This window comes from Scyliorhinus torazame, chromosome 9 (genome assembly GCF_047496885.1).
Source record: "Scyliorhinus torazame isolate Kashiwa2021f chromosome 9, sScyTor2.1, whole genome shotgun sequence".
In the NCBI taxonomy this organism is placed as follows: Eukaryota; Metazoa; Chordata; class Chondrichthyes; order Carcharhiniformes; family Scyliorhinidae; genus Scyliorhinus; species Scyliorhinus torazame.
The window spans coordinates 249,227,124-249,240,692 of NC_092715.1; the positions used below are offsets into that span (position 1 = coordinate 249,227,124).

The window sequence follows — 13,569 nt, forward strand, 5'->3', positions numbered from 1 at the left end:
ATGGACAAAGGGCTGGAAAATGGGTTTTGAATGGATAGAACATAGAACATAGAACGATACAGCGCAGTACAGGCCCTTCGGCCCACGATGTTGCACCGAAACAAAAGCCATCTAACCTACACTATGCCAGTATCATCCATATGTTTATCCAATAAACTTTTAAATACCCTCAATGTTGGCGAATTCACTACTGTTGCAGGTAGGGCATTCCACGGCCTCACTACTCTTTGCGTAAAGAACCTACCTCTGACCTCTGTCCTATATCTATTGCCCCTCAGTTTAAAGCTATGTCCCCTCGTGCCAGCCATTTCCATCCGCGGGAGAAGGCTCTCACTGTCCACCCTATCTAACCCCCTGATCATTTTGTATGCCTCTATTAAGTCTCCTCTTAACCTTCTTCTCTCCAACGAAAACAACCTCAAGTCCATCAGCCTTTCCTCATAAGATTTTCCCTCCATACCAGGCAACATCCTGGTAAATCTCCTCTGCACCCACTCCAAAGCCTCCACGTCCTTCCTATAATGCGGTGACCAGAACTGTACGCAATACTCCAAATGCGGCCGAACCAGAGTTTTGTACAGCTGCAACATGACCTCCTGACTCCAGAACTCAATCCCTCTACCAATAAAGGCCAACACTCCATAGGCCTTCTTCACAACCCTATCAACCTGGGTGGCAACTTTCAGGGATCTATGTACATGGACACCTAGATCCCTCTGTTCATCCACACTTCCAAGAACTTTACCATTAGCCAAATATTCCGCATTCCTGTTATTCCTTCCAAAGTGAATCACCTCACACTTATCTACATTAAACTCCATTTGCCACCTCTCAGCCCAGCTCTGCAGCTTATCTATATCCCTCTGTAACCTGCTACATCCTTCCACACTGTCGACAACACCACCGACTTTAGTGTCGTCTGCAAATTTACTCACCCACCCTTCTGCGCCTTCCTCTAGGTCATTGATAAAAATGACAAACAGCAACGGCCCCAGAACAGATCCTTGTGGTACGCCACTTGTAACTGAACTACATTCTGAACATTTCCCATCAACCACCACCCTCTGCCTTCTTTCAGCTAGCCAATTTCTGATCCACATCTCTAAATCACCCTCAATCCCCAGCCTCCGTATTTTCTGCAATAGCCTACCGTGGGGAACCTTATCAAACGCTTTACTGAAATCCATATACACCACATCAACTGCTCTACCCTCGTCTACCTGTTCAGTCACCTTCTCGAAGAACTCGATAAGGTTTGTGAGGCATGACCTACCCTTCACAAAGCCATGCTGACTATCCCTGATCATATTATTCCTATCTAGATGATTATAAATCTTGTCTCTTATAATCCCCTCCAAGACTTTACCCACCACAGACGTGAGGCTCACCGGTCTATAGTTGCCGGGGTTGTCTCTGCTCCCCTTTTTGAACAAAGGGACCACATTTGCTATCCTCCAGTCCTCTGGCACTATTCCTGTAGCCAATGATGACATATAAATCAAAGCCAAAGGTCCAGCAATCTCTTCCCTGGCCTCCCAGAGAATCCTAGGATAAATCCCATCAGGCCCTGGGGACTTATCTATTTTCAGCCTGTCCAGAATTGCCAACACCTCTTCCCTACGTACCTCAATGCCATCTATTCTAATAGCCTGGGTCTCAGTATTCTCCTCCACAACATTATCTTTTTCCTGAGTGAATACTGACGAAAAATATTTATTTAGTATCTTGCCTATCTCTTCAGACTCCACACACAACTTCCCATCCCTGTCCTTGACTGGTCCTATTCTTTCCCTAGTCATTCGCTTATTCCTGACATACCTATAGAAAGCTTTTGGGTTTTCCTTGATCCTACCTGCCTGGATAGGTGCGAGATTATTAGTGCTGTATGCTTCTACCACTCTATTCCTAATTTTGTACAATTTGCCCCTTCCTGCCGTACTTGGATTGTCAATTCCTTTATTGCTACCTTGCTCTTTCGCCTTGTTGATGCACGATCAATTGAACAAAGACAAGAGTTGGATACAGCTGAGGCTTTATTGCTCAAAGATGTGTGGCCTCCCACAGCAGCTGGTGAAATGGCTGCTGAATGGAGGACACGTGTATTTATACTCCGCCTACTGGGCGGAGCCAGCAGGCAGGGACTACCGGCGAACCTGTAGTACAGGTCCTACATTACATCACCTAATATAAGTGCAACAGTGGTTTCCCACACTTGTCCTCTCTTTAATTTGTGACATCTTCCTTCACCTGATCCCTCTTCCCCGTATTTAGATTAACGCTCTCTTTACCACCTTAGTTATATGAATCATCAGAACGCGATTCAAGTGAAGGCCATCCCAACAGCACAGCTTCCACTTTCCCCAATATGGGTGTTAGTGTCCCATGGATAAAATCGTTGAGCCACGCTTTTAACTTTTTAACCCTATTTCTCCCGCTCCAGTTTGCTTGTGGCACAGAAGGGGGATCATTGTCTTTGAGGTTTGCTTTTTAATCTAGTCCCTAACTGCTCATATTCTCTAAGCAGAACCTCTTTCCTAGCCTTATCTATGTTGTTGTTATCCATGTGAACCACAACAACCGGAACACCCCCCCCCCTCCCCCAAAGCCCCCCACCCCTGCATCCCTACTGCAAGCTCATCTCCAGCCCAGAGCAGATGCCGCAGACCTTGTAACCCTGGCAGCCGTCTGGACTGGTGCTCTTAGCTACAGAGGACGGTGTTGTCCCCTAGACTACACTGTCTGCTACTACCACTACATTCCATTCAACTCCTCCTGCTTGAGTGGCTTCCTGTAACCATGGTGGAAGTCAGTTTACTCATCCACTCTGCAGCCCTCACTTTCAGCCACACAGGCTGCAGGAATCTTGGCCCTGTTGGACATTGCAAATGCTGAGACTCCTCCGCATCTACTTTCTCGATCCCCACATCTGCTTAATTCTCAGTCTTACCCTCCTTTCCCTAACAATGGACCAAATCAGATCATCTGTTAGGAAACCGGACCAGGGGCAGCACGGTGGCGCAGTGGGTTAGCACAGCAGTCTGACGGCGCCGAGGTCCCAGGTTCGATCCCGACTCTGGGTCACTGTCCGTGTGGAGTTTGCACATTCTCCCTGTGTTTGTGTGGGTTTCGCGTCGCAACCCAAAGATGTGCAGGGTAGGTGGATTGAACACGCTAAATTGCCCCGTAATTGGAAAAAATGAATTGGGTACTCTTAAATTTATTTTTAAAAAGGAAACCGGACCAGACCCCCAACTTCTGTTCAGATACCAGATGAAAATCTCAAACAATATTTCTATTTGTAAAACTTTTTAAATTTTAGAGTATCCAATTTCTTTTCCCAATTGAGGGGCAATTTAGCGTGGCCAATTCACCTACCCTGCATATCGTTTTGGGTTGTGGGGGTGAGACCCAAATTGACTCTGGGAGAATGTGCAAACTCCACGTGGACAGTGACCCAGGGCCGGGATCAAACCCAGGTCCTCAGTGCCATGAGGCAGCAGTGCTAACCACTGCGCCACCATGACACCCTCTATTTCTAAAACTGTGAAGAAAGGATACTTCACCCCAGGAGTGATGGCTCTGACTAATAGGTATCTTTTATGTTAAAACAAACTTTAATTTAAGCACATAATTAACAACATTATCATCAAATAAATAGTTTTAGAAGTATCAGTTGAACAGTTCTTCAATAAAAGGGGAAACTTAAAATTAGTATCTATGCTTGCTACTAATTCCAATTAAGCAACCCAATGCAGTTCAAATGCCACTTATAAGTAAAGTTAATAAACAGGTTACTTGCTTAGCGGTGTAGATACTTTAGAGGAGCAGATCCAGTACACTTCAATCTTGTCAGACTCAAATCCTATGGAAAACTGCTGTTCAACATAAAATCTTACAATAGACTGCAATGCTCCAGACAGACCTGGCTCCTCCTATTGACTACATCATCGTCTCTTTCCCACTACGTTCCGTGATCTGCTTGGGTAGGACTAAAGACAGTCCCTCATAAATACTCTAAACTCCTGATAACCATACAAAATATAAACAATGTTCCATTAACCCTTTATCTGTAACAAAGTAAGCTTGGAATGAATTATTACAACACCTTAATTATAGCTTTAGCAGTCATACTGCCTGTATGTATTTTAAACCAGGGTTTTCAATAACATTACAGCCACAAATATGAAACATAACATATATCAATGTCTTACATTAGTCACAGACCCTATCCTAATGGTGTGACCACCTCCTGCAACATTGTCCAGGTAAATTTCCCACCCTCATGTGTCACATTAAAATTAATTAATTATTTTACTGATCCAATTTTAATTGATGTCTGTAGTACTGCTTGTGCTTATATTCTTAGTATTTCAATAAATGTTCTCCTTACCCCGATTGAAATTCCCTCACTAAGATGAATAGGAAATATTTGCCAGTCAACCTAATAAGCTTCAATGTTATCAGTAAATCTTTCTACCATTAACAAAACGTTACAATTTTTTTAATTACCCAGGATTTGAAAGATAAATGAGAAAAATTCTCAGGTCGACCGATCAACTATCTGCTTTCCTGTGATATCACACTGATCTCTCTCAGAATGCTGTCGATCCGCTCTGGAGGCACTGGTGGAGTTTCACTTTTAGGTGCTGCTATCAGTCTCTGGTTCCTCCTCTCGCCTGTTCTTTTCCAGGCTTATTTTCCAGTTGGAGAAATGAAACTTTCACTTAAATATTTTAAAATTACGGCTTAAGGTTGACAGCGCATATATTGCTGGAACAATGGTCATCCAGAAATGAACAGTGTTCCAGCATTAAAATATAAGCTGGAATCGTTGAGGTACAAAAGCAGGCTTGACCCCTGACAGATCCTATTTGATAGAGCTAGACTTCTGTTGCACACTGAAGACAAGACCCCAGGTGTTCATGAGGGATTTTATTCATTAAGAGAAGGATGTGCACTGTTAGGAAATAGAATGTGCTCCTACTTCTGATAACCAATGTCAGAATCAAGGTCAGGTATAACACTGGTGAGATACACAGTGAAGGTCCTCATATTCTGACTGAACAACATTAGTTAATCTTCAACCTCAGAAGAACACAGCCTGCCGCAAAAGTATGACCTTTCATGTCACTCACATCAACCTGACTGGATGTTGTGACAGAAAATGCCACAGAATAGGCTATTTATATTGAATTGTCAAATAAATAATTTTCTTCTCCCTCCATGACTCAGTTAGTTAAGGCAGTGGAACAGATGAGTCGTATACACTCGGCTGCCCCGAGTCTGAACCTAAGCTATATTGAGATTGCTAAACACTGCTGGAACACAGGCATGGGTGTCAGCTCTCTCCCATTTCACCCCAATACATGTTGCCAATTGCATATGATCACATCTCCTCAAATTTGAATGAATGAATGTTTGGCCTAAATGTGTAACCGCGAGGGTCCGAACTGGAACTATCATAGTTTCAAACTGTTTTAGCCATTGTTGCTCGAAGGAGGAATGTTGGTTGAGATCAGAAGAAAGAGTTCTTAGCTCTTTGAATGAGGTGCTAAAGATCTATTTGATAATGATCATCAATTCCAATGTCACTAGATTCCCTCCTTAAGCCTTCGAGTGGAACTTGAATCCATTGCCTTCTGACTCAAAAATGAACGTCATATAGCCTGAGCTAAGCTGACATTAGGCATTATTGATTTTATGGTCACAAAGCCTACAAGTAGCAGTTGCCTCTTCAATGTGTGACAACAATGAGGTCTAAACACGAACCAAATAAATATTGTTAATCTCCGACTCACCACATCAATTATCTGAATAAAGGTCACCCCGAGATCAACAACCAATGGCTGCGACTCATTCAGTACAGGACGCTCCAAACGATTATAGTTTTTCATCAAGTCCCTGTAGAGTTTTCTTTGGTATTCACCCTGCTGAGAATCTCCATGCAGAAAAAAAATAAGAAAACTGTCAATTTTCATTCACTCATTACCACGCCACATACAAATGAATAATGTCTCTGGACATCCAAAGTTATTTTCCCAAGATGTCTTGGAAACTTCGCTTTGTAGTAAAAAATACGCGTGTCTTGGGGAAACCATTGCTAACTGCGATGTGGTCACTAAAATGTTAAAATGTATAAAATTTATAATTTTATATAAAAATATTAAAATGCCAAACAGCAATTAAATTATAGTTCGGTAGAACAGTTTGGTAGCACTTGCCAAACAATCACCACCCTCTTCTCATGAAGTATAAACTGTTGTTCCCTTGGCATTTGGTAGTCTGATGTGTGCAAGGCCAAAAGCTTTGACAACATGTATCTTTTTTCAAAAATACTCAATTAAATTCTTACTGCACACTTATGATCATAACAATACAAAATTATAAAATCATGACATGCTAAATTGTACAAATCCTGTGTCATTACCAATACAAAAAGTCAATTTTACTGGATATCAGACTTGCTGGGTGAAGTTTTCATTAATGGTTGCATTTGGCAGTGTTGCAATGCAAATGTGTTTTTTTCAATTTTCACCCCTTCCGAACTCTAACCACCCATCAGGGCCAAAATACTCACATCAATGGCATAGTAACCAATGCAGATAAAAAGGATGTAAAGGATGTCCTTGATGCATTTACTTGTGGAGATCAAAGTTGTGAACCAAAGCTCTAGGAAATGTTTCCATTCCCAACCTTCAAAGATTATGGGGCTGAATTCTTCCCCCCCATGCCAGGTGGGGGAATCGCCGGGGCGCCGCGCGTGGCCCGCCACGCCACCCAGACGCGATTCTCCCAGCCCCCCCAAAACCGGCGCGGCGAGAATCACGGCTGGCCGCTGGGAGAATCGCCGCTCATCTTTTGCAACGGGCAAGCGGCAATTCTCCGGCCCAGATGGGCCGTGCGGTCTGCCCAACACGACGGGTTCCCACCGGCGCCGTCCACACCTGGCTGCTGCCGGCGAGAACAGCGCAGGAATGCTGGGGGGGCGGCCTGTGGGGGGGGGGGGGGGGTGTTCCTGCGCCGATCGGCGGGCTGGCCTCTCTGAAGGAGGACCTAATTTCTTCCGCCGCCCCGCAAGATCCATCTGGCATCTTCTTGCGGGGCGGCCTCGGGGAGGACGGCAAGCACGCATGCGTGGGTTGGCGCCGGCCAACCAGCGCATGCACGGGTGACGCCAGTTACACGGCGCCGGCCGCATCATTTACACGGCGCCGCCTTTACGTGGTGCCAATGCCCGGCACGCGTAAATTACGCGACGCCGCTCCTAGCCCCCCGGGGGCGGGAAAATAGGGGGCTGGGAGCGGGCTCCGACGCCGGAGTGAAACACTCCGGTTTTCACTCCGGCGTCGGCACTTGGATGTCCGATGGGAAAATTGCGCACTATGTCTGGACAGAAAATGCAGCAGTCATTTTATTTTTTAAGCTATTTATTGAACATTATGATTTTATTGAGCATTAGTATATCACAAATATTTCAAATCTCTTCCATCAATCAATGACTCATTCCATTATCAATTTTTGTTAACTTAATTTTTATTCAAAATGTTCCACAGATAATCACAACAGACAAATAGAACCCCCCCCCCCCTTTACACCAATGATAAAACAACAAGAACAAAAGTGCATAAATAAACAAATAAATGTTAAACAGTAAACAATAGTGCATCCCCTACCAGACACAAACTTACCCCCCCCCCCCGCCCAGTTGCTGCTGCTGACCATCTCCTAACGATCCGCCAGGAAGTCTAGGAACGGCTGCCACCGCCTGAAGAACCCTTGCACAGATCCCCTTAAGGCAAATTTCACCTTCTCCAATTTAATAAACCGTGCCATGTCGTTAATCCAGGATTCCACGCTTGGGGGCCTCGCATCCTTCCACTGAAGCAGAATCCTTCGCCAGGCTACCAGGGACGCAAAGGCCAGAATACCGGCCTCTTTCGCCTCCTGCACTCCCGGCTCGTCCGACACCCCAAATATTGCGAGCCCCCAGCTAAGCCTAACCCTGGAATTCACTACCCTTGACACCATCCTCGCTATGCCCCTCCAGAACTCCTCCAACGCTGGACATGCCCAGAACATGTGGGTGTGGTTTGCTGGGCTCCCCGAACACCTCGCATATCTGATCTCACTCCCAAAAAAATGGCTTAGCCTTGCCCCGGTCATGTGCGCCCTGTGCAGCACCTTAAATTGTATCAGGCTGAGCCTCGCGCAAGAGGAGGAAGAGTTTATCCTTCCCAGGGCATCCACCCACATACCCTCGTCGATCTCCTCCCCAGCTCCTCCTCCCACCCACCTTTTAACTCTTCCGCCGAGGCCTCCTCCTCCTCCTGCATCACCTGATAAGTTGCCGAGATCCTACCCTCTCCAATCCACACCCCCGAAAGCACCCTGTCCTGGACCCTGCGCGCCGGCAGCAGCGGAAACTCCACCACCTGTCGCCTAACGAACCCCCTTACCTGCATATATCTGAAAGCATTTCCGGGGGGAGCCCAAATTTCTCCTCCAGCTCCCCAAGGCTCGCAAACTTGCCGTCTATGAACAGGTCCCTCATCCTCCTAATACCTGCCCTGTGCCAACTCAGGAACCCCCCCCATCCATTTTCCCCGGGACAAACCGATGGTTCTCCCATATCGGGGACCACACCGAAGCCCCCACCTCCCCCCTGTGGCGTCTCCATTGCCCCCAGATTTTGAGGGTCGCCGCTACCACCGGGCTCGTGGTGTACCTCGTCGGAGGAAGCGGCAGCGGTGCCGTCACCAGCGCCCCCAGGCTCGTGCCCACACAGGACGGCATCTCCAGCCTCTTCCATCCCACCCCCTCCCCCTCCATTACCCACTTACGTATCATCGCCACGTTGGCGGCCCAATAGTACCCACATAAGTTTTGCAATGCTAACCCCCCCCCCCCCCCCCATCTGACCCTGCTCTGCTCCAAGAACACCCTTCTCACCCTCGGGGTCTTCTTCTCCCATATGAACCCCATAATACTTCTGTTAACCCGCTTAAAGAAAGCCTTAGGGACCAGGATGGGGAGACACTGAAACAAAAACAAAAACCTCGGGAGCACCGTCATTTTAACCGACTGCACCCTACCAGCCAGGGAGAGCGGCAGCATATCCCACCTTCTGAACTCCTCCTCCATTTGCTCCACCAGCCTCGTTAAGTTGAGCTTATGCAGGGCCCCCCAGCTCCTAGCCACCTGAACCCCCAGGTATCTAAAACTTCTTTCTGCCCTTGTTAGCAGAAGCTCACCAATCCCCCTTTCCTGGTCTCCTGGGTGCACCATGAACAGTTCGCTCTTCCCAATGTTAAGCTTATACCCGGACAAATCCCCAAACTCCCGAAGGATCCACATCACCTCCGGCATTCCCCCCACCGGGTCCGCCACATACAATAGCAGATTGTCCGCATACAACGATACCCGGTGTTCCTCCTCTCCCCCCCCCCCCCCCCCCAACACACCAACCCCCTCCAGTTCCTAGACTCCCTCAAAGCAATGGCCAGGGGCTCAATCGCCAGTGCAAAGAGCAGGGGGGATAGAGGACACCCCTGCCTCGTCCCTCAATATAGCCGGAAATATTCCGACCTCCTCCTGTTAGTGACCACACTCGCCACCGGGGCCTCGTACAGCAACCTCACCCAGCTGACGAACCCCTCCCCGAACCCAAACCTCCTCAACACCTCCCACAGGTACCCCCACTCCACCCTATAAAAGGCCTTCTCCGCGTCCATAGCCACCACTATCTCCGCCTCCCCCTCCACCGCCGGCATCATAATTACATTCAGGAGGCTACGCACGTTAGTATTCAACTGCCTCCCTTTCACAGAACCCATCTGATCCTCGGTTATGACCCCCGGAACACAGTTCTCAATCCTCATGGCCAATACCTTTGCTGGCAGTTTCACATCCACATTAAGGAGTGAAATCGGCCTATACGATCCGCACTGTACAGGGTCCTTGTCCCGCTTCAGAATTAGCGAAATCAGCGCCCTAGACATCGTCGGGGGCAGGACACCCCCCCTCCCTTGCCTTGTTGAAAGTCCTTACCAGCAGCGGGCCCAACAGGTCCACGTACTTCCTATAGAATTCCACCGGGAACGCATCTGGCCCCGGTACCTTCCCCGCCTGCATACTCCCCAGTCCCTTGACCAGTTCCTCCAACCCAACCGGCACCTCCAGCCTAGCCACCTGCCCCTCCTCTACCCTCGGGAACCTCAGCCGGTCCAGAAAGCGATCCCATCTCCGATGGCGGTTCAGACTGATACAGACCCTCGTAAAAGTCCCTGAAGACCCCATTAATACCCACCGCATTTCGGACCGCGCTCCCCCCTCCATCCCTAACTCCCCCGATCTCCCTCGCTGCCTCCCGCTTCCGAAGTTGGTGTGCCAGCATCCGGCTAGCCTTCTCTCCCTACTCGTACACCACCCCTTGCGCCTTCCTCCACTGTACCTCCGCCTTCCTGGTGGTCAACAGGTCGAACTCAGCCTGGAGGCTCCGTCGCTCCTTGAGTAGTCCCTCCTCGGGGGCCTCTGAATACCTCCTAGCCACCCTTACCATCTCCCCCACTAGCCTCTCCCTCTCTCTCCTCTCCTTCCCCTCTCTGTGGGCCCAAATGGAGATCAACTCACCCCTGATCACCCCCTTCAGCGCCTCCCAGACCACCCCTACCTGCACCTCCCCATTATCATTGGCCTCCAGGTACCTTTCTATACACCCCCGGACCCGCCTGCTCACCTCCTCGTCCACCAACAACCCCACCTCCAAGCGCCACAGTGGGCGCTGGTCCCTCTCCTCCCCCAGCTCGAGGTCCACCCAATGCGGAGCATGGTCAGAGATGGCTATTGCCGAATATTCCGTGTCCTCCACCCTCGGAATCAGCGCCCTGCTCATTACAAAAAAGTCAATCCGGGAGTCGGCCTTATGAACATGGGAGAAGAATGAGAATTCCCTGGCCCCCAGCCTCGCACACCTCCACGGATCCACTCCTCCTATCTGGTCCATAAACCCCCTCAGCACCTTGGCCGCCGCCGGCCTCCTGCCCGTCCTAGACCTAGAGCGATCCAATGCCGGATCCAGCACCGTGTTGAAGTCCCCCCCCCCATTATCAGGACCCCTGTCTCCAAGTCCGGGATCCGGCCCAACATGCGCCGCATGAACCCCACATCGTCCCAATTCGGGGGGTATACACTTACCAAGACCACCCATACCGCCTGCAGCTTACCACTCACTATCACATACCTACATCCATTGTCTGCCACGATGCTCAACGCCTCAAACGACACCCGCTTCACCACCAAAATCACCACCCCCTGATTTTTTGCATCCAACCCCGAATGGAACACCTGTCCTACCCACCCCTTTCTTAGCCTTACCTGATCTGCCACGCGCAGATGCGTTTCCTGGAGCATGACCACATCTGCCTTCAGCCCCTTCAGGTGCGCGAACACACGGCCCGTTTGACTGGCCCGTTCAGGCCTCTTACATTCCAGGTTATCAGTCGGATCAGAGGGCTCCCCGCCCCTTTCCAGGCCCAGTCCCAATTCCCCCTGCTCAGGCCTCCCCCTCCCCCACAGGGCCCCATCTCCATTGCCAGCCACCGACGCCCACAGGCTTTTACCTGCCCCCCCCCCTACGAACCCACCTGGCAGACAGAGAAGAAACATTGCCCAACCAACCGCACAATCCTCCCAAAACACGACACAACAGTCCCAACCATCCCTCCTCAGCATCCCCTCGTCCCCAGCCCTCAATCCAAGTCCAGCTTTTTGGCATGAATAAAGGTCCACGCCTCCTCCGGTGTCTCGGAGTAATGGTGATGGTCCCTGTAGGTGACCCACAGTCGCCCTGACTGCAACATGCCGAACTTCACCCCTCTCCGATGCAGCACCGCCTTAGCCCTATTGTACCTGGCCCTCTTCTTAGCCACCTCCGTGCTCCAGTCCTGATAAATCCGGACCTCTGCATTCTCCCACCTGCTGCTCCGCTCTTTCTTGGCCCACCTTAAGACACATTCTCTGTCCACGAAACGATGGAACCGCACCAGCACCGCCCGCGGTGGCTCGGTAGGCTTGGGCCTCCTCGCCAGCACTCGATAGGCCCCCTCCAGCTCCAGGGGGTCCTGGAAGGCCCCCGCGTCCATCAGCGTGTTCAACATGGTGACCACGTAGGTGCCGACATCCGATCCTTCCAGCCCCTCCACGAGACCCAGAATCCGCAGATTCTTTCTTCTCGACCGGTTCTCCATGTCCTCGAACTTCGCCTGCCATTTCTTATGGAGCGCCTCGTGTGCCTCCACCTTCACCGCCAGGCCCAAGATCTCATCCTCATTCTCCGAGACCTTTTGCCGGACCTCCCGGATCGCTGCCACTTGGGCCGTCTGAGTCTCAAGCAGCTTGTCAATTGACGCCTTCATTGGCTCCAGCAGCTCTGCCTTCAGCTCCGTGAAGCAGCGCTGGAGAAACTCCTGCTGCTCCTGTGACCACTGCGCCCACGCTGCCTGCTCTCCACCCACCGCCATCATGGTCTTCCTCCCTGGCACCTTTCTCTGCTCCAATTCCACTTTTTGCACCGCTCCACTCCTGGTTCAATCCATACAGTGCCGGGGGAATATTGCTGTCTCCTTCCCACACTGGGAATCGTCGAAAAAGTACTGTCGGGGGCCCTAAAAAGAGCCCCAAAGTTAGTTTCTTGCGGGAGCTGCCGAACATGCGACTTAGCTCTGCATAGCCGCAACCGGAAGTCATATTTGTTAACATTTTTAAAAGCTCACAAAGGTTTTAATTCTGAAACATTGGGCAGCACGGTGGCGCAGTGATTAGCACTGCTACCTCACAGCGCTGAGGACCCGAGTTCGACCCCGGCCCCGGGTTACTGTCAGTGTGGAGTTTGCTCATTCTCCCCATGTCTGCGTGGGTCTCACCCCCCACAACCCAAAGATGTGCAGGTAGGTGGATTGGGCACGCTAAATTGCCCCTTAATTGGAAAAAAAAGAAAACATTGAAAGGATTCAAAGTGACACATCACTTCCAAGCCTGTTTCATACATTAGGACTCAATCAATATATTTAAAGAGGAAACACTTTCATAATAAAGTACTTGTTCAACTCTCACACCGGCCATACATTCAGCCTCAACAAATGAGATGGCTATTTCCTTCACGAAAGTCTGCCTTTCTGTTTAAATCCCAAGCTGTTCCTGAGGCATAATTCATTGGGTTATGCATTCATGTGTACCTCAATTAAATTCGATTCATCAGAAGCTCACTTTGACAGTTATCAGAGCATACTAAAAAATGTTCAATGATTCCCAAATCTCCACTATTCAACGTTGGCTGACGGCTTTGCAGAAACATTAACCATCTGTCATTGTCATTTTGCCACTGACTGAAGAGTTGTGCTTCCTCAGGCTAAGAACCTGCACTCTACTTGACACGATCCCCTTGATAACCCATTAGAACTGGGATTTCACAACATTCAGAACTGCTGCCAAGATCTCAACAACCTTCGATACGTGGCACAATGTAGCACATTGAATGAAGCGACATCTTGGGTTGCTGGATCAACAAGGAGA

The 13,569-nt window shown here is 49.4% G+C and overlaps 1 protein-coding gene across 1 annotated transcript in view; it reads right to left on the minus strand.

Annotated features, from left to right (window-relative positions):
* Nucleotides 1-13,569, minus strand: part of chrna8 (cholinergic receptor, nicotinic, alpha 8) — a 488,191-nt gene that overhangs the window by 367,708 nt on the left and 106,914 nt on the right. The window contains exon 2 of the mRNA XM_072517257.1: nt 5,799-5,938. Within this exon, the coding sequence (XP_072373358.1) occupies nt 5,799-5,938 (140 nt within the window). The remainder of the gene's footprint in view (nt 1-5,798; nt 5,939-13,569) is intronic.